Consider the following 26,114-nt stretch of genomic DNA (forward strand, 5'->3'; position numbering starts at 1 on the left):
GGGAGGGGGAGAGAGAGAGAGAGAGAGAGAGAGAGAGAGAATCCCAAGCAGGCTCCACACTCAGCGTGGAACCTGATGTGGAGCTCCATTGCATGACTGTGAGATCATGACCTGAGCTGAAATCCCAAGTTGGACCCTCGGGGCACCTGAGTGGCTCAGCTGGTTAAGTGTCTGACTCTTGGTTTCAACCTAGGTCTTGATCTTACAGTTCATGCGTTCAGGCCCCGTGTTGGGCTTTGGGCTGACAGTGCAGAGCCTGCTTGGGATTCTCTGTCTCCCAGTCTCTTTGCCCCTCCCCCACCTGCTCATTTTTCTGTCTCTTTCAAAGTTAATAAATAAAAATTTTTAAAAAAGAAAGAGTTGGACCCTCAATCGATTGAGCCACCCAGGCACCCACTATTTGTTTTAATCTTAACATAAAACGATTATGTTAAAATAGTAGCTATATAGTATAGAGTTCATACTAGAAGTGGCTGATGGTTTGCAAAATGGCTGCAGTCATTCCTCCTTCCTGTGTACACATTCCCCCATCAGGAGTCAGGAGATAGAGTCTATTTCCCAGCCCTTGAATCCAGGCTGGCCTTGGGACTTGGACTAATAGGACATGGTGAGATGATGCTGTGAACCTCCCAGTCTGGGCTTCACAGCTTCCACCTGCTCCCTGTTGGAACACCATGCCACCACAGGGGCCAGCTCAGGCTAGACTCTAGGAAAATGAGATAAAGCCTGCAAGCCAGGTCCTCCTACACCAGCCACTCCCCGGTCTAGCCACCAGATGGCATTAGCCACGAGAATGATGGCAGACCAGACCAGCAAAGAACCACCTAAATCCATCTAGCCCAACATTACTGACCCACTAAATCGTGACAAAATAAAATGACTGCTTTAAGCCATTAAGTTTTGGAGTGGTTTGTTACACAGAGATAAATAACTGATATAATAGGTTTTAAATATTATTTATTAAGGTGATAACATTATTCTTAAGTTGAGCATTGACCCTTTAATAGGACTGAATTTGAATAAGGAAGTTTAATCTTTGTGGAAAGAGATAACAGTGGAGGGGCATCCGGCTGGCTCGGTTGGTAGAGCACGCAGCCTGATCTCAGGGTCATGAGTTCAAGCCCTACATTGGGCGTAGAGATTACTTTAAAATAAAATAAAAGAGATAACAGTGGGGAGAACATACTGGAACCTATTTTTCTATGAAAAGTTCACTATATCTTGGTTTAAGTGTTTATTTTTACAGAAATAACTGTATGAGTCTCCTCATTCATTAACCATTGTAGACACCTTCCATGTCAATGAATGCAGAGGTATATTTTTAAATAGTTGTGTAATACTTCATTGAATAGATACACCTAATGTGTTTATATAACTTCCTTTTTATTAATGTTTTATTTTTGAGAGAGAGAGAGAGAGAGTGCGAGCAGGGGAGGCACAGAAAGAGATGGAGACACAGAATCTGAAGCAGGTTCCAGGCTCTGAGCTGTCAGCACAGAGCCGGATGCGGGGCTCGAACCCACAAACCACGAGATCATGACCTGAGCCAAAATCAGATGCTTAACGCTTAACTGACAGAGCCACCCAGGAGCCCCTACATAACTTCCTTTTACTTGACATTTAAGTTAGTTCCTAAAGCCAACGTATAGAAGGTAATGAAAGGAACTTCTTATATTTACAACTTTGAGTATTTAGCCTCATCTGTTTGCTCCTCCCTAAAACAAGGCTCTCTGTGAACCTTCCTATAGAATTGTTATAAAAATTAATGAAATGTGTATGAAGCCTTCAACAGTTTGGGGGATATAGGAAGCCCTTAAAAAATGGTAGTCTTTTCATTATTATTATCTGATTATAAGCTTCTTTAGGGCAGGGACTATATTAGCATCTCTCAGGACCTGGCTCTATTATAAAACAGCTGGCACCTGCTGAGTGCTTCGTATGGGCCAGGCCCTCGGTTCAACCACAGCCTTTAAAGGTGTAAGTCATATTATTATCCTCATACTACAGATGAGGAAATTGAGACGCATAGAAGGAAGATAACTTGCCTAATGACAGAACTAAAATTTGAATTCAAAGAACTCAGAAAACTCAACACCCCCCCAAAAAAATAATCCAATTAAAAATGGGCACAAGACATGAACATTTTGCCAAAGAAGACATCCAGATGGCGAACAGACACATGAAAAGATGCTCAACATCACTCATCATCGGGGAGATGCAAATCAAAATAATGAGATATCACCTCACACCAGTCAGAATGACTAAAATTAACAAGACAGGAAACAATAGTTGTTGGTGAGGATGCAGAGAAAGGGGAACCCTCTTCACTGTTGATGGGCATGCAAACTGGTGCAGCCACTCTGGAAAACAGTATGGAGGTTCCTCAAAAAATTAAAAATAGAACTACCCTATGATCCAGCAATCACATTACTAAATATTTATCCATAGGATACAAAAATACTAATTCAAAGATATGTGCACCCAATGTTTATAGCAACATTATCTACAATAGCCAAGTTATGGAAACAGTCCAAATGTCCATCGATTGATGAATGGATAAAGAAGATGTGGTGGGTGTGTGACACCCACACCCACACAATGGAATATTATACAGCTATAAAAAAGAATGAAATCTTGCCATTTGCAATGACATGGATGGATCTACTAGAGGGTAATAATGCTAAGTGAAACAAGTCAGAGAAAGACAAACACCATATGATGTCACTCATATGTGGAATTTAAGAAATGAAACAAATGAGCAAAGCGGGGGGGAGAGAGAGAGACCAACCAGGAAACAGACTTTTAACTATAAAGAACAAACTTATGTTTACCAGAGGGGAGGGGTGGGGAATGGGTGAAATAGGTGATGGGGATTAAGGAATGCACTTGTGATGAGCACCAAGTGATGTATGGGAGTACGGAACCATTATATTGCACCTGAAACTAATATAACACTGTATGTTAACTGACTGCAATTTAAATAAAAACTTAAAACCAAAGCAATCTCACTCTAGAACCCCTGCTCTGAAAACTATACTGTGCTGCCTCAGTAAATATATGCCTTAATAAATTGTTGCTGAATGAATAAATAATGGGTTATAGATCTCTAGAGTGCAATTTCTGGATCTCAGAGCACGGACATTTTTAAAGGCCTTTAATGCATATTGTAATATAAGCTATTCAATATACTTTATACTTTTTAAAAAATTTTTTAATGTTGATTTATTTATTTTGAGAGACAGAGCATGAGCAGGTGAGGGGCAGAGAGAGAGGGAGACACAGAATCCCAAGCAGGCTCCAGGCTCTGAGCTGTCAGCACAGAACCTGAAGCAGGGCTCAAACCCACAAACTGTGAGATCATGACCTGAGCTGAAGTCGGACGCTTAACTGACTGAGCCACCCAAGTGCCCCTACTTTTAAGTTTTTTAAAAATACAGTGCAGAAAAATTTAGATACAATATTATCACATCCATGAAAACAAAAAATGCATAGAATAAAAAATGAAAGAAACACATCAAAATGTTAAGAGTGGTCATTTTCAAAGGATACACATTCATAGATGACTTTTTGCTTCCTTCTAATTTTTCCAAAATTTCTGTAATGAGTTGCCACGTTATACAAACAAGCTGAATAACTATAGCCTTATTCTTGTGTTATGTGTGGTTTTCTGCCCTGTAGTTGGTTTTGTCCTTGGAAGGCAACATTTCTCAGAAAAGAGAATTTTCATTACTATATTGGATTCTTTGTTCTCTATCAATCTTAGACAAGAAATAAGAATCACAGGCAATCTACCTTCCTGACATTATTGGAGTGACTCATTTGATCGAACTCCTGGAGCTAATAAGCAGCTGTGATATTTCCCGTCTAAAGACAAGAGAACTGTTGTACTCCTACATCCGTTTGTAAAGCACTTTGTATTGACCCAGGTTTTGCAAAGACTTTATCAAATTGTTTCTCAAACAATCCTATGAGGTTGTAATAAGTCTCACCAAGCCTCGGACATACACACACCTAGGTGAATGTAAATGTTACAATTTGACATATTAACCTGTGAATTTTTTTGCCCAGTACTTGGCTGATAAGTGAGCCCTTTGCCTAGTTTTAGCAGCAGCTAGGGTGTGCTATGCTAACTGCCTCAAAGAAAGAACAATGTAACAGAACACAATGTTTGGCTTAGGACTTTTGAAAGACTGGAGTAGAGGAGACCTAGGTAGAGGAGACCTAGGTCAGAGATGAGGAAGAGTAAAGTTGTCCTACTTCTTCCCCACCTGGGTCCACAAGCTGTGAAAGAGAGAAGGGGAAGTTCAAAAGAAAAAGAGTTAGCTTAGATGTGAACACTGGAGTTTCCTAGATAATGTGGCCCTGCACCCCAGATCCCAAAGAGGTTTGAGGTATCCGAGAGCACAGAAAACCCATGCATCTTTTGATAGGTAAATGGGGCAAGCCTTGCAATGGTATGGAAAGTGTGTGAATATTTCCAGTGAGCACAAAAGTAATGATAACATGGAAAGCAGGGTGACCAGAGGTGATTAGTCTTTAAGCTCACTCTTTCTTCTGCCAAATACAAGCTGCTGTTTCAGTTCTAGAATTTCCACTCCGTTTTTTTTTTTTTTTTATAGTTTCTATTTCTCCACTAAGATTCTACCTGCCCACTTATAGTTAGTTACCTTTAATTTTTTTTTAACCTATCTCAAAGTTGGTTTTTATTAACTGCGTTTTGAGGTTTTTTGTTTTTTGTTTTTTTTGGTTTTTTGGACCCTTTGGTTGACATTTTGTTTCCACCTTTGTAAGACAGGGACTTCCTGGTGATGACAGAATTGTGTTAAGGGATGACAAAAATCTAATGTCAAAGCAGTCACTTGAAGTAGGGCAGGGTACCATCTTATTAGAATGGTGTGAAATGCGTGATTATTTCCAATCTTCAAATAAGGACAGTTGCAAAAATCCTCGTGAAAAATATAAGGATACATCTCCACTCTTCCTGATCAGCCTCAAACAACTGGCAAGATCTTAACAGTAGAACTGGAAGATAATTTAAAACATTAGCGTCTAACTCCCTTCTTTCTGCCAAGTAGAAAGGACAGTCTCCTCCAGTGATTTTTTTCTCAAAAATTTTTTCTAACGCAGCTTCCTTGCATTTCCTAATATAAAGGTAATACATATTTATAGAAAAATCAGTCAAAACAAACAGGCATGAAGAAAAAAGTACTACCCAGAGAAATTACTACTAACATTTTGCTGAACATCCTTCTAGATGCTGCTCTATGCAAATGCTTATACATATCATTTTATATGAATGAAATAATATACATGCTTTTAACTCAATATGTGGTAAAGATCATTATCAAGAACTACAGATTCATATCATCCTTTTCAGCAACTATATAATCCATTGCATAGGTATATCAAAATTTATTAAACAAGTCCTCTATGGAAGTCCTCTAGATTCTTGCAATAACGAACATTCTTTCTGCTGTGCGTATATGATAACTTTGTGTATTTGTCAGATTATGTCTCCTGAGGCAGTACATTTCTTTAATATTATTTCTGGGCTGAAGCATATTCAAAATTTGTGATAATTAACAGACCATTCTCACCAAGAAGGCTGTAGCCACACTCACACTTCCACCAATAGTAAGCCCATTTCTCTCTCTCTCTCTCTCTCTCTCTCTCTCTTTCTCTGGTCATACTGGATATGTGTAATCTTTTCAAATTTCACCAATATGTCAGGCAAAAAGTAACATCTAAATTGTGTTGGGTGATTTGCCAGGGAGCTCTAATGCAGTATTGAGGATGGGTATCTTGCCATGTACTCCTTTCTGGCTTTAAATGGACAATGTGTGCAATATGCAGGGGTCTGTAATGTAATTGAGGTGGTCTGGCTTCCATACTCCTAGCTTTGCACTAACTTTGTATGTCCTTGGGTAAGATCATCAACTTTTCTGTGCCTCAGTTTCTTCAAATGCAATGGGTGCAACTTGGAATGGGTGTTCTTGCCCTTCCTTTCAGGCTCCACAGAGGGGATAGTAGGGAATGCACTGTGCACAACAGTGGACAAGTGTCTGACTAACCCAATGCCACTCTCAGCCCGTTCTCCCCTGCCTGTCTCTACTCTGGAAGAAGCTGGAAATGCCCAATACCCTCATCTCAGCTTCCTATGGAGCTAAGGAGTGGCCAATTTACCATGTTCTGGCTAAAGAGACACAAAGGGAAGTCTACTGAGGTGCTTCTAGAAAACTAACTTTCCTGATGAAAGAAACAGGCACGAGAGAGAGAGAGAGCTCACAGGAGCTGCCTCTTTCTCACCCTCCTCTTTCAATGCAGACTTCATGCCTGGACCCACGGGGAAGTGTGGTAGCTTTATACTGGGTCAACTCAGCTGAGCAGGATCTGTTCTTCAGAATTCTGCATGGTTTCAAGGTTAGCATTAGCCACAAGAGAAGTGCTGTATGTGATGGAGAGGGCAGCGGCGAAGCAGCAGCTATGGTTTTCATGCTCTGAAGGACAATGCAAGGGCTCCAGGCACAGTGGTGTCTCTAGTACATTGTCACTCATCTGCTGGCTCACCTTGCTGGTGGGTCTCCTCCTTCAGCTTCTCCGTGTCCTAAGTCAAATGCATGTGCAGCCCCATGAAGGATGCCAGCTTCTTCTGCAGTATGCCTGTTACCAAGGTCAGAGGTAGTGAGGGACACACACAAATCCAGTCTGTCTTAGAGGATTCTAGTTTTTCATGAATTCCAGTTAGCCCCTGCAGGTTCCAAGCCTGTACTTGCTTTTATCCAGGTCTAGCTTTCTACCCTGACTGCCATTCTGTCTGACCTATGGTGACTTCACATTCAACACTAGAATCAAAGACCGCAAACAGCTTTGAACAGACTTCTCAATGAGCTCCCACAATCATGTAAGGTCTGATGCCTCATTCTCCAATAGAACTTCTGTGATGATGGAAATGTTTTGTATATGAGCTGCCCAACGATAGCCACTAGTCACATGCATGTGGCTATCAAGCACTTGAAGTGTACCTAGTGCAACCGAGAAACTACATTTTTATTCTCAGTTCATTTTAATTCATTTACATTGCCACATGTGGCTAGTGGCTACTATGTTGAACAGCACAGATCTGGTGCCTAACAATAAATCTGTCATTCTTCATCACTTATAGTGGTTCTTTTTCTCTGGTTGAATCCTGACTGGTGACTACATGGGGAAAGAACATGTAGACTGAAAGCCATAGGTATGCTAGGAACGAAGGGCTGGAGAACAGAAGGAGGTGGGTCCTGAGAGGCCCACCTACCTGTGACTGCTGAACTCCTTATTTGAGAAAAATAGACTCCCTGTGAACTTGTCCTTTGGGAGCCCCATCTCCATTCCAATTCCCAGACCAAGTATCAAGGTGAGCTAACATATTCATGGCGAGCAAGCAGGCTGTGGTAAGATGTATTCTTCAACAGGTAATTTTTTCTTTCTTCCACCGTGACGACTTTTTCCCCTTGCCTGTTCCCTATGCAGATCCTTCCACCTCCCAGTCTTCCTCCTGTCCCCAAGTGACTATGACCTTCCTCACAGGATAGAATTACCCCTTTTCGACCATCAAATTGGATTTTGTTGTTGTTGTTTTAAACACCAGCCCATTTTCAGGAGTCTGCAACTGTGACACGTTTGTCAGCCCTAGTTTCTATAACTGGCCACTTAGTAATACACTTTACCAGGAATGGGTCTTTCCAAATGTGCTCTGCACAGTTAACATGAAAAGATTAATCCTGAGCAACATTTTCTCTCAGGGCCGATCTTGAGTGCAGAGCCGCCGTGCGGTGCTTTCCAGCTGTGTTCACAAACACAATTCCACACATCAGGAACATTTCTCTTTTTTCTTTTCATTCTTGCTTGCTTGCTGAAACGAGTGGTTAGCCGTTCTGGTGTTGACACAGAAAAAGGCAAAATGCTGGCAACCGAATCAAAGCCGACAATGCAACAGGCAGCTCAGCGGCGCGCCTGGTTCGGTTCCTCACACCCACCAGGCGTACTTTCAACTTCCTCCCAATTTTGGTCCCGGCCCCTTGGCTTATCTTCCTGAGAATGTTAAAAGAAAAGAAAAAAGAAAAAGAACACTGATCTTACTGCAAGCTGTCTTTAGGGTCTGTTGTTCCCTTCTTATGCACACGGCCGGGACTGGTCCTCCTAACTTCTCCATTGTCTGGTGAGTCACTCTTGCTTTCCCGTTTTCGCCTTCCGTGAATTCTGCGCACACCCCACAAGTGCCCCGCTCTCGCTCCCAGCGCCCCGCCTGGGCTCAACGCTTCCTAGCCGTGCGGCTTCCAGCACCCACTCCCCAGGGTTTGGGTGGGAGCGGGGCCACAGCGCAGCTCCAGCCCAGCGCCCGCGGGGCCGGGCCGGGCCGGCGTTCGGGGTCGGGGACGTCTCCTCCCCTCTCCCCGCTGAGGACCTCGCAGTGAACTCGCAGTGCCCCCACGGGGCGGGACGCGCGCGTCCCACCTCTGGGGCGGCTTGCGGGCGCTAGCCCTGGGGACGGTGACTCCGCTTCTGAGTCCGTCCCCAGGCAGGTGCGGAGTGGTGGCGGCCGCCCCCTGGGCGCGGGGCCGCGGCCGAGAGGAGCCCGGATCGGCAGAGGAGCCCTGAGCGCCGCCCGGATGCTGCAGCCTAGTGGCCTCTCCCGGAGCGACGCGAGCCCTGGGGCCGAGCCTGCCCTGGGCGCGCTGGGGGCCGGAAGGGGGCTCTGGACTTGGATCCCTCCCCCTTTCCCTCTGCGTGCGGGAGCGCTCTCAGACCCTCCTCCTCCCAGGTACGAGCCGGGAGAGGAGGGCGCCCCTCTCCTGCCGGCGCTCCACCATGGGCAATATCTCCAATGACTCCTGGCCCGAGGACTGCGGGTCCCGGCAGTGGCTCCCCTCCGGCGAAAGCCCGGCCATCAGCTCGGTGATGTTCTCGGCCGGGGTGCTGGGGAACCTCATCGCTCTGGCGCTGCTGGCGCGCCGCTGGCGGGGGGACGCGGGACGCAGCGCGGGACGCGGGAACTCGGTCTCCTTGTTCCACGTGCTGGTGACAGAGCTGGTGTTCACCGACCTGCTTGGGACCTGCCTCATCAGCCCGGTGGTGCTGGCTTCCTACGCTCGGAACCAGACCCTGGTGGCTCTGGCGCCTGAGAGCCGTGCGTGCACCTACTTCGCCTTCGCCATGACCTTCTTCAGCCTGGCCACGATGCTCATGCTCTTCGCCATGGCCCTGGAGCGCTACCTGTCCATCGGGCACCCCTACTTCTACCAGCGTCGTGTCACGCGCCGCAGCGGCCTGGCAGTGCTGCCCACCATCTACGCCGTCTCCCTACTCTTTTGCTCGCTGCCGTTGCTGAACTACGGGCAGTACGTCCAGTACTGCCCCGGGACGTGGTGCTTCATCGAGCACGGCCAGACTACGTACCTGCAGTTGTATGCCACCCTGCTGCTCCTCCTCATCGTCGCGGTGCTCGCCTGCAACTTCAGCGTCATCCTCAACCTCATCCGCATGCACCGTCGGAGCAGGAGAAGCCGCTGCGGGCCCTCCTTGGGCAGCTGCCGGGACGCCCCTGGGGCCCGCAGGAGAGGGGAAAGGCTGTCCATGGCGGAGGAGACAGACCACCTCATTCTCCTGGCTATTATGACCATCACCTTTGCTGTGTGCTCCTTGCCTTTCACAGTAAGTTAAGCCACTTGGTTTCCATAGCCCGGCTCTGGGCAGCCTTCTGACTCACTTTTGCGACTTGTAAGAATAGGTCCTAGGGAGGCCTAGAGCCTTCTCCTCTGGCTTCTCACCTTTACCCCACTTCCCTGCTCCCCTAACCCGCTGACTCTATGCTATAGTGTTTCTTACACCTAGTACAGTCCCCTGAAAGGGAGCCTTGACCCTCCACTAAGCCAGCCCAGACCACTGTCAGAGGGTTAAAAGCCACCCCCACCCCCACCCCAGCCTTGCTAGCCTGGCTCAGTGCCTGTGGAGGAGGCAGCCCCCTCCACCTTTGGATGGGTATCAGTTACAACCTGACTTCCCTGAGCTTCAGGTCACCTTCCTGTACCTCCTACCCATGGGTCTGTGTTCTCTGTGCTTTGACTTCTGTTTCTCCCAACACACAATGTGGTGGCCAACCCACAGCATTCCAGCTGCCATTGAGAAGGGTCCCTGTTGATAAAGTCAGAGCATTCATTACTTGTCATAAAAGTTCAGCAAACAGTTCACAAGTTTCCCAGTTTACCTATTGGGGATGTAACTCTTTCTGGCCATGAAAAAACGTGGACCTCATAATATGTCCATAATGCTAATTAAAGGCAAAGTTGGTTGCTTGGAGAAACCCCTCACTAAGCTTTTGCAGTTCCTCTAAAGAAGGCATTTGTACCCTCTTACAAAGTATTCTTTTCATATCACTGTCAGAAATATCTACAGGGGTTCTTCAGTTTAGAGTCATATGCTTTATGAGCACAAAGCCACACACAGGAATGACTGGTCCATCTCAGGGTTGGGAGAGTTAGGCATGTACAGCATGTGCCATGACCCAGCAGGCCAGAGGCTGCCTGGGGAACTGAAGATGGGTGCCTAGGTTCAGGGATGGGTGCTGGCCTGGTTTGGTGCAGGCTTAGCAGTCAGCTCTATAATGCTGTGAGTTTGAGTCTCCTCTGGTGGAACAGGTAGCAGAGCCCGGAATGTGTCTGAGCATGCACTGGCCTCATGCTGGAAGCTGGGGACTGGGAGTTTCGCAGCGCCACTTCCCAGTCTTCAAAAGCACAAGGCTGAGGGGCGCCTGGGTGGCTCAGTTGGTTAAGGCCCCGACTTCATCTCAGGTCATGATCTCATGGTTTGTGGGCTGGAGCCCCACATCAGTCTCTGTGCTGACATCTCAAAGCCTGCTTCAGATTCTGTGTCTCCCTCTCTCTCTGCCCCTTCTCCACTTGTGCTCTATGTCTCCCTCCCTCTCTCTCAAATACATATATATATTTAAGTTTAAAAAAAAGAACAAGGTTGACCCTGAAGGATGTAAGCAGTTGGCCATAACTCCCTCCTGGCACCATCTTGGAGAAAAGAAGAGATGGATAGTGCCTACCAATAGCAGGTCTGACCTGTAGAAGCTAGAGAAGTGACTTTATCTTACTCCCGCCTCCATCACTGCTTTTGATTACTTGCATATACTCATCCTCCAGGGTGGAAAAGGACACCTTGCCCCCTAAATTAACTTGGAATCATAGCTATGTTCTCTTCTCTCTGGTCCCCATTGTCCTCACACTTCTACCCCATTCTCTGTTGGGGCAGAAACTGGTCTGAATCAATAAGTTACACAAAGGTGCCCTCTTCTGAAATGAAGTAGGACCACGAGAGGCCACATCATCCACTCCACCCTGAACCAGGGAGTTTGTGCAACAGAAAGGCTGTGATATAGAAACTGACATGGCTTCTATGCGTTTCTTTTGTTTTACTAGTAGAAATGTCTGGTGGCATAATAGGAATTAAATCACCTTTTTTTGGGGGGGGGGGTCAGGACTAATATGCAGAACATGTGTCTTTGAGAGAAAGAATGTCTAGTTCCACTAAGCAACTTTGAATACAACTCAGAGGCCATAAACCCTTTCTGATGTGGGCAGTGTTGGTCTTGGCCTGGTGCGAATTGGGAGGTCAGTTCTTGGAGTTTCCTCTGTGATCTTTGAGTGCATATATATATATAAAAATACCCCTTCCCAGCCAATTAAATACCTTGGGAATGGGCTCAGAGGGGACCACAAGCTTGTGAAAAGGATTGTTATTCCCTAAGCCCTTTAGAGGAAGACAGCAGGAGGAAAAGGTCTCTCCTCTGATCATGACTAATCCACTGCATACAAACAGTATAAAAGATAAAAGCAGTGATTTTCAACAGGTTCCCGTTTTCAAATAAATTTGCCTTTTATCATGAGATCTCGGTTATTGCTGTATGTTGATTTTCAAGCCCTCTGTGTATACATACACATATTCATATGAAAATTTATTTTCCCCCTTTATTTACTATTAAGCCAGAGACTGCTCCAGAGTTGCTGGATGCAAGGGGCTTAGAGCCTAGAAGTCCGGTTAGAAGGAGTGGGGAGTAGGAGATTCACTTTGAAGCTGTGTTTTTATTTAGATCGCCTGTTTATGGGTTGGGGACACCAGATGAGGATTATGAGGGCACTTTATGATAGTGGCATTGATACTATCAGCAAATATTATCCAGGTTTGCTTCTGCATGTATGCATGGCAAAGATTCCCAAAGAACAGGGAAAAAGCCTAGAGTGAACATAATCAGAAAGTCAGACACTGATTCTCACCTTGGGGCTAACATGACAAGTTATGCAGATGAAGTGTAGGTAACTCACTAGGCCCCAAACAGGTATTTGAACTGTACCTTAAATGGGAAGTATCAAGTCGTCTTTTTTTTTCTTCTAATTTTATTTTATTTTTGAGAGAAAGAGAGAAACTGGGGGAGGAGCAGAGGGAGAGGAATGGGAGAGTATCTCAAGCAGGAGCCATGCTCAGCATGGAACCTGACTCAGAGCTCTATCCCACGACCTGAGATCATGACCTGAGTGAGCCAAGCCCAAGTCAAGAGTTGGTGCTCAACTGATTGAGCCACCCAGGTGCCCCTCAAGCCATCTTTGAATAAGGAAATTTACATTGACCACTCACTAATTTGCTTTGTCAATAGATTATTGGTGCTTGTTAGAACCTTTCATTTACATAGCACTTGAAACCTTATGAAATGCTGCAGTATCCTGATTTAAGTTATTTCATGGAGAGCTTATCTGATGATTTAAAAATCACAGCTACTGTTTGGTGCATACATTCTGTTATTTCAGAATGCTTGCCATGGGCCCTGGGGGGCACCTTCTGCTCATGTCCTTTTTGTCTACTTGGCCCACACGAAAATTGTGGTCAGAAATGGCCTACACCAATCTCCCATACAAGGCAGGAATCATTTCCACGCATCCTAACCGGGACAAGGCAAAGACCTGTGATTGCGTTCAGAAGTTCTCCTGTTCCTCTAACAGAACACATGCAGTCCAATAGAAATACACTTGTGCCACATATGGAATTTGTAATGTTCTATTAGCCAAATAACAAAAAGTAAAGAGAAATGGTAAAAATTCATCAATTTTATTTAACCCCAAATATCCAAGATATTATCACTTCAAAATGTAACCAATGTAAAGCGATTATGAATGAGCTATCCCAACTAATTGTCTTCCTTGTGTCCCCAGAAAGTACTAGCAATCTACTCTATCTCTACTCCTTCCTCGGGATAACAGAGCTGCTTTCTGTGTCCCTCAAAAGCGGGCCACACCACTCTACTGGCCCAGTAGAGAGGAGATTTGACAGCTGTGTATCCAGTGGGGCACCAGCCTCTTCCAGCATGCCAGGAGGGAGGAGAGTGGGGAATTTAGGAAACCTGGAACTATTTATGTCAGCCATTGTCCCAAGGTGTAGGCAGGTTAGAATTACTGCTTGCTCCGAGAACATGAGTCTAGGACTTCCAAAGGTTGGAAGTGGAACTAGCAAAATGTAAAATGCCCAGCACCCTGTAATGAAGTCAAGCTCAACCCTCAAATATCATTATTATCAACATCAAAATGGCTAACCTTTTGAGTGCTAATTTTTACATACCTAACTTATTATCTTCACAGCAACCTGTAAAATAGATAGTATTATTGTTCCCATTTTACAGATGAGGCAAATACCTTACCCTGGGTCCGACAGCTAGGGAGTGTTGGAACTGGGGTTCACAGCCGGGCAGTTGAAGCACAGAGCCTGTCCTCCTAGCCACAGTACTAGCAGAGAGAAAGTACTCATTTCAGGGGTTGCATATGAGAAGATTCATCCAACTTTTCACAAAAGAATGGTATGGACGTTATAAATATCTGGACCGCTTTGTCTCAATTCCAACTTGTTCACTTTAAAAATAAAAGGCAAAGACCTTTTTCTGCATGCCAGATCAAGGAGCTGGGGCCAAGTGTGCGGTTTCTTTTTTCTTCTCCACAGTCCTATGAATTAAAAGGCTGAGACGGAGATTTAAGGAGACTGGCTAATATAAATGTTGGTCTAAATTAAGAAATAATCAGATTACCCCTCACATAAAATCTTCTGTTGGTACACATAAAACATTTCTTACGTGATAAAAAAAAAAAAACAAAACAAACATGGTATTTTCAGGAAATGACATTATTTTGGCTGTCTAATATGAAATCATGCATGGGACCAACAACATATTCCAAACTGTTTATGTACTAAAGGGATAGTGTATAAATTAATGAATTCCTCCTTATGTTGATCAGCTGTTGTCATCATTTCACAGAGATAAATAGAAACTTTCTTCCTGAAATGGAACAGAACACAGAAAATATATCAGACCTCCAATCTTGCCTCAGATAATGTTTGTATTTTAATTTCCAGCCCACATCAAGCCACTCAGTCCCTACATTCCCAATAGCTGTGGATAACTGCTGGTCATTTTAAACTGCTTTCCACTTGCCATTAGAATATATTATTCAGTTCTGAAGTTTCAAAAGTGAACCGTTGGCTCATTCTAAAATAATGTCTTCATCTTTTAGAAATTCTTTAGGGCTATAATTTCTAGGCAGTCTGATTAGTGGAAATATGGTCTTCAAAATACAGAGCAAACTCAAGTAAACAGTACTGGAGTTTTCTGTTCATTCCTGGAACTCTTTATGTAAAATGTAACATGAATGGGGGTTGTAAAACATATGAAATTTGTCAATTACGTATGTGCAAAATATCACAATGCTAGTAAGGATGAAAGAATCTCAGAACTCTTCATGCATAACCACAATGAATTTGTTTGGTAATATTTTAAGTTCTATCCATGAACAGCTGGAAATCCCTTTATCATTTATGCATCACCAACGATGTGTTTGGGGATTAGTGAAATCATTTTAAGACATGTGACCTTTTAAGAGAATGTTCCTTTAGGGGTGTCTGGGTGGCTCAGTTGGTGAAGCATCCGACTTCGGCTCAGGTCATGATCTCACGGTTTGTGAGTTTGAGCCCCGCATCCGGCTCTGTGCTGACAGCTCAGAGCCTGGAGCCTGCTTCGGATTCTGTCTCTCCCTCTCTCTTGGCCCCTACCCTGCTCACATTCTGTCTCTCTCTTTCTCTCTCTCTCAAAAATAATAAACATTAAAAAAATTATTTTAAAAGAGAATGTTCCTCTAAAGTAATGTTTTTTGACACCTCTTCCTTCACCATTACAAAATGGTGGTTGTGAATAAAGACACAATTACACTGAATTTTTAAAATTTAGACAGCAAGAGCCATAGTTCTTCTCCCAAAAGAAAAGCTGCACATTATGTCTACACCCTTTAAGTTAGTCATCACTGCTCTTTCAGATAATTGAGGCCAGGCCCTCACTTTATAGAAAAACAGCTTTAGGGATGGTGTATTTCTTTTTTGGCATGTCAAGAGTCCATCACAGTATTAAGTAAAAAAAAAAAAAAAAAAAAAAAAAAAGAATGGAATGGCATAGCATAGAATAGAATAGAAATGGTGAGGGACTCATCTCCCCACAGTGTTCAGGAGGACAGCAAGTCTCTTTCCACCAAGGCTTAAGACCCAGTTAATCTGCAACTTGGTCGGCTCGGTTTCCGTGGCTTCTCCTGTCCTCTATTTTGTGGTTTCTGACCACCATTCCCCTCCCTTATCTTGAGCTCACATCCACTTTGCCTCAGTTTATATGGCCAAGATACACCAAGCTTCATTTTTCTCAGAATAATCTGCTGCCTAAAATTGCCCCTTCTAACGGAACACTAGGCTTAAGTCTTCTGCAGTTAGGACATATGGGTGATGGGAAGGGCCGGGGATAGGGAAAGTGCATGCGGGGAGGGCCAGAACTTCCCCTAGACCAGGGTTCTTCTTGCACAACACGGGCAGCACATGGATCACTTTCAAATCATTTGCAAAATCTTGTGTTTATAGGAGTTCGGGGTAGATGTTCCACAGTGTCTGTCCTTTTCTCGAAGAGTTAAGGGCCAGCACCCTGGGATGTGCAGGCCCAGAGCTCCAAACTTTAGCATGAACTCTCTTTTGGGTCCAGTCCCGGGATTACCTGAAGCACAAGGCAGGGAACACTCTTTAGTACTGGAGCCATATCCCTGCCCCAGTCTTCCTAGGGAAATAGGCTCCTGTCCCCTCTACCACAAAGCACCTATGGTTTGGGGGAAGGGATTTCTTTAAAACATCATATGCCTGGAAAATAACGTCCCCCCAAAAATTCTGTGTTTAAAAAAAGTTTTTGGAAGTATAGTGGACACCAAAAGTTTTTTAAAGAATGGATTATACAAAACCATAGGCAGGATACCCTAATGTCTTTCACAAGGCAGGTAAACTTATGACAGTCTCTGCCTGCAGTTTAACAGTAAAAAGTATGAAGGGGGGAAAAAAAAAGCCCCAAAGAAAGACAAGTAGCTACTTAGCTATAGCTGTGGTTTTTAACTATATAGACAGGAGCAGCGATACCCACAAACCTTTGTAACACTTTTGCAAACAAGCCTCTTACAAACCCGTAACCGGTTAGCTGTGAACTTCACGTGAGCCTTTGTATCACAGGCTGTTTACGGAGAAGGTGGCAGACTGTGTAGTGGCTAAAAGGAGGGTTTTGGTCCCACTGCTTGAGTGTGGCTCCTCCATGATTTCCCTACTTCCCTGGAGGGTGCCTTGGGGCATGGTAACTAATCTACTAGGCCTTGATTTCCTCCTCACTAAAACAGGAATAATAATATTTTGCAAGTTTGTGTAAGGATTAAACAGAATGAGACTTACAAATTGCTTAGCCCCATGCCTGGCACACATAAGTCTTCAGTAAATATTAACTGCTATCCACATAGGGTTCAATTTCCAAAGGAAAATCAGATTGTATAGTAATGATCACAAACTGAATTCTGGAAGCTAACGTCATTTGTTTGACTGATGGGTCTTTTGTTGTTAAGTGTGATAAATGAATAATTTTCAGCTGTTTCAGGGGTTGGGTAAAGGTTCTAAAACAGTGGTTCCCAGCCTTGGTTGCATGTTAGAATCATCCGGGGTTGGGGGGGGGCGGTTAAAAAACCTGAGGGATACCCATGTTACAGCCCAGATTAATTAAATCAGAGTCTCTGGGGGTGGGAGCAAGCCATCAGAGTAGCCTTAACACAGTCCTCAGGTGATTTCAGTGAACAACCAAATAAAGTTCGCATTTGCCCCCAAATTCTGAAACCACGATGGAGTTGCATTAACAGTAGAAAAGTAGCCCAGAATCACAGTACCCAGAGCCAAGAGGAAACTTTCCATGAGAGGCTGAAAGTGTTCTAAAGAAGATAAATCTAGGGGCACCTGGGTGGCTCAGTCGGTTAAGCGTCCGACTTCGGCTCAGGTCATGATCTAGTGGTCCGTGGGTTCGAGCCCCGCGTCGGGCTCTGTGCTGACAGCTCAGAGCCTGGAGCCTGTTTCAGATTCTGTGTCTCCCTCTTTCTCTGACCCTCCCCTGTTCATGCTCTCTCTCTGTCTCAAAAATAAATAAATGTTAAAAAAAAAAAAGATAAATCTAAAGAACACTAATTTTGTTTTTTGTTTTTTTTTAGTTTTTTTTTTTATTTTTTTTATTTTTTAATATATGAAATTTACTGTCAAATTGGTTTCCATACAACACCCAGTGCTCATCCCAAAAGGTGCCCTCCTCAATACCCATCACCCACCCTGCCCTCCCTCCCACCCCCCATCAACCCTCAGTTTGTTCTCAGTTTTTAACAGTCTCTTATGCTTTGGCTCTCTCCCACTCTAGCCTCTTTTTTTTTTTTTTTTTTTCCTTCCCCTCCCCCATGGGTTTCTGTTATGTTTCTCAGGATCCACATAAGAGTGAAACCATATGGTATCTGTCTTTCTCTGTATGGCTTATTTCACTTAGCATCACACTCTCCAGTTCCATCCATGTTGCTACAAAAGGCCATATTTCATTTTTTCTCATTGCCATGTAGTATTCCATTGTGTATATAAACCACAATTTCTTTATCCATTCATCAGTTGATGGACATTTAGGCTCTTTCCATAATTTGGCTATCGTTGAGAGTGCCGCTATAAACATTGGGGTACAGGTGCCCCTATGCATCAGTACTCCTGTATCCCTTGGGTAAATTCCTAGCAGTGCTATTGCTGGGTCATAGGGTAGGTCTATTTTTAATTTTCTGAGGAACCTCCACACTGCTTTCCAGAGCGGCTGCACCAATTTGCATTCCCACCAACAGTGCAAGAGGGTTCCTGTTTCTCCACATCCTCTCCAGCATCTGTAGTCTCCTGATTTGTTCATTTTGGCCACTCTGACTGGCGTGAGGTGATATCTGAGTGTGGTTTTGATTTGTATTTCCCTGATAAGGAGCGACGTTGAACATCTTTTCATGTGCCTGTTGGCCATCCGGATGTCTTCTTTAGAGAAGTGTCTATTCATGTTTTCTGCCCATTTCTTCACTGGGTTATTTGTTTTTCGGGTGTGGAGTTTGATGAGCTCTTTATAGATTTTGGATACTAGCCCTTTGTCCGATGTGTCATTTGCAAATATCTTTTCCCATTCCGTTGGTTGCCTTTTAGTTTTGTTGGTTGTTTCCTTTGCTGTGCAGAAGCTTTTTATCTTCATAAGGTCCCAGTAATTCACTTTTGCTTTTAATTCCCTTGCCTTTGGGGATGTGCCGAGTAAGAGATTGCTACGGCTGAGGTCAGAGAGGTCTTTTCCTGCTTTCTCCTCTAAGGTTTTGATGGTTTCCTGTCTCACATTCAGGTCCTTTATCCATTTTGAGTTTATTTTTGTGAATGGTGTGAGAAAGTGGTCTAGTTTCAACCTTCTGCATATTGCTGTCCAGTTCTCCCAGCACCATTTGTTAAAGAGACTGTCTTTTTCCATTGGATGTTCTTTCCTGCTTTGTCAAAGATGAGTTGGCCATACGTTTGTGGGTCCAGTTCTGGGGTTTCTATTCTATTCCATTGGTCTATGTGTCTGTTTTTATGCCAATACCATGCTGACTTGATGATGACAGCTTTGTAGTAGAGGCTAAAGTCTGGGATTGTGATGCCTCCTGCTTTGGTCTTCTTCTTCAAAATTACTTTGGCTATTCGGGGCCTTTTGTGGTTCCATATGAATTTTAGGATTGCTTGTTCTAGTTTCGAGAAGAATGCTGGTGCAATTTTGATTGGGATTGCATTGAATGTGTAGATAGCTTTGGGTAGTATTGACATTTTGACAATATTTATTCTTCCAATCCATGAGCAGGGAATGTAAAGAACACTAATTTTGATCCATACCACCTTGTAAGTACCAAATCAAACTCTATATTCTTAGCAAAGCCCTGTAGAGAGAGCCTCTATCCTAAGGAATCAAAACTCAACTTGACTCGTTTAGATTGTTGATAGCAAATTTGTTAGTCAGGTGTGCAAAAACACGTATAAATTCTATCAGCCTTGGAAGCTGATTTCAGAGTAGCACTGAAACGTTATTAATTGATATATCCAATGTGTCAGCCTTTCATTAAAATCTAGGATCGGCTGGAGGGAGAAGGAAATGTGGAGTTATTGTTTAACGGGTACAGGGTTTCAGTTTGGGGTGATGAAGAAAAGGTTCTGGAGATGGATGGTGGCGATGGTTGCTATTCTGTGTTCTTTTACGTGATGGCCAGTCCGGTGCAGCCACAAGAGGAGCACAGGAAAGGCTCAGGAAAATAAGTTGTATCATACAGCAAACACTGCACAACACCAGAGCCGCAAGGAAGGTACTAGAGTAGATCGGGAGGCAGAAGGAGCAGGAGCCGAGGACAGCCTGGGCCTCTCCAGAGGAATATTGCCCCTGGGATACAGGACCACGTGGAGGGGCTCAGGCTTGGTTACTTTGCATATCAAAGGACAGCTCCTGGGTGAGCCATGGGCTGTCTCTGAAGAATGGCTAGCCCTGGGGCACCTGGGTGGCTTAGTCAGTTAAGGGTCCAACTCTGGATTTCAGCTCAAGTCCTGATTTCATAGTTAGTGAGATCGAGCCCTGCATCACTCTGTGCTGACAGTGTGGAGCCTGCTTGGGATTCTCTCTCTCCCTCTCCCTCTCCCCCTCCCCCACTTCCTCCCTCCCTCCCTCCCTCCCTCCCTCTGTCCCTGTCTCTCTCTCTCTCTCTTTTTCCCAAAATACATAAATAAACATTAAAAAAAAAAAAAAAAAAAAAGAATGGCTAGCCCTGGGGAGAGGCAATCTCTTCCCAACCAGAAAGGTTTTAAAATGTCAAAACATCTTGATATACAGAAAATAAAAAAACATAAACAACATAGTTGCACAACAATATAAATGTACTTAATGCCACTGATTTTACACTTGAACATGGTTAAAATGGTAGATTTTTATGCTATGTATATTTTACAATTAAAGACAAACCTAGGATCCACAACATCAAAAATGGTGAGCTCTGGGCAAGAGACGAGGACCATGGGGGTGGGGGGTTGGGGGTGGGGGAAGGAAATGGTGAGGTAAAAAAAGATAAAACTTATATCATGAACTTCAGGATCCCTAAAGTATGTCACTTTTCCCAGTGTAAAAGAAGAAATTATCTCCTCCAAAATCTTGGTCACCTCATGAAATACAAATTTTAGCATTTCTAAAAATTGCCCAGTATGATGGATGAAAGGGAAAGGAAACAAATAGTACAGAATTGCTTCATTCTCTAAAACCATTTTTCACTTCTCATTGCTCTCTATTGCTCTCTAATGAGATCAGGAACTATGATACAGGTCATTCCCCACTGAAAACCTGACTCATCTTCATGTGTGGCACTAGAGTGCTGAGCCCTGTCTACACTGCCCGCTATGGCTAGCCAGTTCAGGGTCATCGTATGCTTTGGCCAAACTAGATCATAAGTTCAGCTATATAATTTTTCTATGACAGAATGTCAGTTGTATGTGTGTGTGTTAACTAATATATTTTAATCTACTAGACTTTTGTACACCATTATCTTGAAATTCTAATCTTCAAAATTGCTCCTTGGATATACCATATAAGTACTGTTTATTTCTCATCCAAAATAGTTTGGCTGACAAGAAAAGTATTGCTCTGTTGCATATTCCCACCTAACTTTCCTTTTCTCTGTATAATCAGGGAAATCCACCATCAATTCTTCTTTTTCCTTGCTCATCTGCCAAGTCTTTCCTCCATTCCCTATTCCAAGATTCTCTGTCATAAACAGCTCTGGCTGCCAAACCTTCCTGCTCTTGTCCTAACATAAGCAACCCAAAGATGACTACTCTTCTCCATCCCTGCAATTTGCTTTGTATATCCAATTGCCAGATGCCTGCAGAGTAAGTACCAGGAGGAAAGGAAAAAAAACATTCCTTTTTCTGGCAAAGGAGCCTGGAGGAAAGAAGTCGCAGCTCTCTAACTCACAGGCTCCCCCTGGTAAGAAAGTCCCTATAGCATTATAAAGAACTGGTTTTAAAGTCGGGTGTGATTTCCCTTTGTTTTCCTCTTTTCAGTAAGCCATGTGGGAGTGTTTGATCTTCATGGAGCATGTACTGTTCCATTCCTTTGAATCTGACCAGAACTTGCATTGATCCCCAAATATGTGAGGAATCAGATGGGAATTGGTATACCAGTTTGAAAACATTGGTCAATGGGCCAGCCAATGTGTCAGCTTTCCAGTATTTAGGAGGTTGTTCTAAGGGCATTTGTTCTAAGATAGGCTATAGCCATGAATGTAGCACATGGCTGAGCACTCTACTCGCTGTCAAGGAAGTTGGAATGTTTGTCCCAACTCTACCAACTAACCAGCCCTTGGGGACTTGGGAAAGTCACCTGACTTCTCTGCACTTTGGTGTCCTCACTGAAGGAGATAATGACAACTAACATTGTGGGGTACTTACTGGGTGAGCACTGTTTTACATAGCTTACACATATTACTTCCGGTCATCCTCCCAAAAAACCCAAGAGGTAGGTACTGTTTTCATTATCACCCATTTTACAGATGTAAAAACTGAGGCACAAAGATATGTTTTCTTACCAACGGTCCCAAAGCTATCTATGGACCCAGGATTCAAGGCCAGGCAGTCCCATGTCCAGAACCCATGCTCTGGGTGACTTCTCTCCCTGAATTGTGATAATTAAGTCAGATTAAGTGTTTGGATATAAATGTAACATATTGTTACTAACTTTCCTGAAGTTCACGTCCTCATCTGTCAGAAAGAGACAATGCTTACATTTCAGAGTTTTTTGTCAAGAATAAACATGGAAGAATGAGATTCTGCTACCTATCTTTTACCACTACTGGCACACACACACACACACATTCTTAAATCTTAAGAAATTGCACGTCGTCTAATCCCATCCACTGCTACAACATAAAACTAATATAATTTTTCCTTTTTGCTTCTTACAGATTTTTGCATACATGAATGAAACCTCTTCCCGAAAAGAAAAGTGGGACCTCCAAGCTCTTAGATTTTTATCCATCAATTCAATAATTGACCCTTGGGTCTTTGCCATCCTTCGGCCTCCTGTTCTGAGACTAATGCGTTCAGTCCTGTGTTGTCGGGTTTCATTAAGAACACAAGATGCAGCACAGACTTCCTGTTCTATACAGTCAAATGCCAGTAAATAGATTGACCTTTGTGGACAGTAGTTAAGAAGTGCTTAGTTAGCCAGCATCTGGAAGATCATTTTGAAATGGCTCCTTGGAGAAATGAAAAAAGTTAGTTTATAAACAAAGTGAAGCTACCCTAATAAAACAGAGTAAACAAACGTTTCAGCAGCAGTTTGTGCTACAGAGGTGCTGACAAGGCACTTCACAGAAGGTGTCAGGAGAATACATAAAAGCTGCCCTCGATGAGCATGTTACATGGCCTTTGAGAAAAAACCAACTGCATTTAGGATCCGGTTGCCTTTTGATTTAAGCTTTCCTGTTGAATGAGAGCATATGTGGTTTTGTAATTTGTTTAAAACCCTAAGTAGTTACTGTGTGTTCGATTTCAATCATCTATGCTACTGCCGCTGTAAACATACGGTGCACAGTCAGGCCAGAGAAAACTTCACATGTGTTCTCTACGAAGTCCATACGAGGAAGCAACCACGCCTGGTGTCTTGTGATTGCTTAAGAAACCCTTTGTTTGGCCAGTGAATTTGGAAATCACAGGCACTTTGTAGTGTCGTATTTGTGCACGTGGGAGGACTCCCTCGTCACTACAGTATTATGCGTGGAAGAGTAAGTAAGCTCAGCTGGTTAACGTCACCTTCTCACTACTCCTCCGGAAGCTGGGTGTCAAAGTATCGGGTTATTTATTTTATAATGTCCGTTGTGCCAACAGTAATGAAGAACACTTTCGGAATTTTCCTCTCAACAAGAAATAATAGGCTATTGAGAGAGTTAATTCTGATTAATATTCTTCATTCTATTTCCAGGGAGAGGCTATGGGGCTATGTCTGCAACCAAGTATTAGAATTAAGAATGGAAAAATCTGATCAATTCTCAGTAAACCCTGAAACTCTTCTAAGGCTCATGCTGAGGCTGTGACTAACATCTACTTTATAAGGTGACTGTTGTAGCAAAACTCATGCATCTAAGTTTTTATCCAGGAAACATGGTTTGACTCATACTATATAGGAAATAATGCAACAGTGAGTCATATCTTAATATGTTTCTAAATCTAAATGTTTGCCATGGTATAAAAATATACCGGCATTAAAATATTTCAGCAAATTTGCACTGCTTAATCATCTTAGTTCCTGCATAAACTCATCTGAAATGTCACAAAAATAAACTATGAAACAAAAATTTAGAAATGGAAGAGTGTTGAGTTCCCCCAAATAACAGTTTATAGAGTAGATATATTTTTTAGTGAGATAAAAGTGGAAAAATTATATTTATTTTGGCAAGTTTTTAGAAGTATGGTTTCATTGTAATTTAAATGTTAAAATAGTCAGTATAGTACTTGGTATTCGAGTCTTTTTTTTCCTTACAGCATGATCTTCAGAATAGTAGAAACACCTTATTTATTTATTTATTTTGCAGTGTGTTATTACAGGATAGCTATTATAAAAAACCAAAAAGGGGATGTCAGTTTTTTCCAAGGTCTCGTTGAGTTGCTTACGCAAAACCATTTCCTATAAGTAGTTATCAAACTAGGTGATCACTTAAAGTGATTCCAAACCAATCTAGCATCAGTATATTTTGACACAATCTATGTAAAATCAGCTCTTATTTTTAAAAGAATAAATAAATGGTTTGCTTTCATACTGATTTAAACAAACCAGGCAAAATTTAACTTAACTGAAATCTGGACATGTAAATAAATCTTCCCTGCAAACAAGTATTCTGCAGTTAAGAAATTGCTCTAAACAGGACTAATAATTATACTCATGGGTAATTCCTAAACATAAAATTCTAACGTTACTTTGAATATGAAAGATTGATTTATAAGATGACTATTTTTTCCTCCAAATGAAACCAAATGAAAATGTTAACTACAGTCCTTCTCTTCACCTCACCATCACCCCAAAATTCTGAAATAATGCCTGAGAACCTTAAAAAACAAACAAACAAAAAGCAAGAAAAGGCATAGTTGGACATAGTATCTCTAGTGGGAACAAAATGATTTACTCTGGAGTCCCAATATATAAAAGTTTAAGCCATTTATTTAAGAACTGGTAGATTTCTAGAGCTTTGTTTCCTGATGTACTCCTGTTCCTTGTACTGTATTAAATGGCTGAGTCCTGTTGTTCTGTTTGCACATACACAGAAGGAATTAAATGTAAAAATCCTGTGTAATAGACAATCACCTATTATTAATGGCAATTTAAAGGTAACAGAAAAAATTAGACGGGTAAATATTTCCTTTCTAAAAATCCCATCACATCAGACATATCTGTTCACGTTTACTGACTCATTTTCAACTTAAATGAAAAACACGGAGCTTAGCCTCGTACGTCAGAGAATTGAATTGTGATAAAAGAAGATGCAGGTTTTATTTGTTGTCCCCGACAGTCATTGGGATGAAAAGGGAAAAACTATGGCGGATTTTCACTTCAGAATCCCAGCTCTGACGTTAGGCGTCCAGAATTGGATGGGCCAGAGTAGTCTGCTCTGAGCCAAATTGTTCCCAGTTCCCTGTGGCCTCAGGTCATGTTTCCCAAGAGGGAACTGGAAAATTCTGGTACTAACTTACGGCCTTGAACATCCAAAGATCTGATAGAAGATACAGAAAGCCTCCAAAAGACCTGAATCTCAAAGTGGTTTGGACCCATGACAACGTAGAACCAGAACAAAGCTCTAGAAACCGCGCCAACCCAAAACCACCATGCTGGCAGAGGCTGTAAGCCCTGAGCGGCAAGCAGGGAAAATCCGATCTGTATCACTGCAGTCTCAGTGTAATTCACTTACATTCTTGGCACCCCTGTCTGCTCATGTCGGTGCGCTTTGAAAGGGTTGTCCTAATGTTCGTGTAATGTCAGCTCTGATTTGGATCAAGAAAAAACCCAATATATTCAGGGGTAAACTTTGGTGTCATTGAAACGCAGGGGAAAACAATGAGCTTGCACTTATGTAAAGATTTATTTCGTTTAGCCAAATCTCATGGTTTTCTGAATTTAGGAAGAGCCCCCGCTTGAGCCATTTACAGATGGAGATGCAGTCTTCTCTGCAAATGAGAAGTTTGTATGTGTGGACATACAGTGCCTATGCATGCAGGTGGTATTACAACTTAAATATTGATGACTATCTTCTGCCTCATCAAACACTTAACTTCATTGGATTTCCTCTCTGAGTACACGTTTATAAATACCTCCAATCACCTAACAGCATTATAATTGATTTTTTAATTTACAAAGCATTGTGATCAACTTAAGTACACACTGTGGAAATAAATGTTATTCTAGCAGCTCACTAAAGTTATAGTCTATACAGGGGGCCAAAGTCATGTATTGGGCATTAATTTTCTATTTCAGAAAGTTACTCTTTTTTTGGTGTTTTGTTGGTATCTTTCACAATTCCTTTCATTGTTAAGTACATTTTCTTGAATTACATTTTGTATTCCCTCTAAAATGAATGTACTATTAAAGTTCAGTTGGGGTGGTTTAA

At 42.8% G+C, this 26,114-nt stretch overlaps 2 protein-coding genes across 2 annotated transcripts in view; both read left to right on the plus strand.

Moving 5' to 3' along the window:
• Nucleotides 1-22,501, plus strand: part of PTGDR (prostaglandin D2 receptor) — a 60,727-nt gene extending 38,226 nt beyond the window's left edge. Inside the window, exon 3 of the mRNA XM_060619842.3 lies at nucleotides 22,422-22,501. The gene's annotated coding sequence lies outside the window, so the exon portion shown is untranslated. The remainder of the gene's footprint in view (nucleotides 1-22,421) is intronic.
• PTGER2 (prostaglandin E receptor 2) lies at nucleotides 2-26,114 on the plus strand. The gene is made up of 2 exons (XM_060619843.3): nucleotides 2-9,690; nucleotides 22,422-26,114. The coding sequence occupies exons 1-2, from the start codon at nucleotides 8,848-8,850 to the stop codon at nucleotides 22,641-22,643; spliced, it is 1,065 nt and encodes a 354-aa protein (XP_060475826.1). The 5' UTR covers nucleotides 2-8,847; the 3' UTR covers nucleotides 22,644-26,114.

The sequence above is a fragment of the Panthera onca genome, chromosome B3, assembly GCF_046562875.1.
Source record: "Panthera onca isolate mPanOnc1 chromosome B3, mPanOnc1 haplotype 2, whole genome shotgun sequence".
NCBI lineage: Eukaryota > Metazoa > Chordata > Mammalia > Carnivora > Felidae > Panthera > Panthera onca.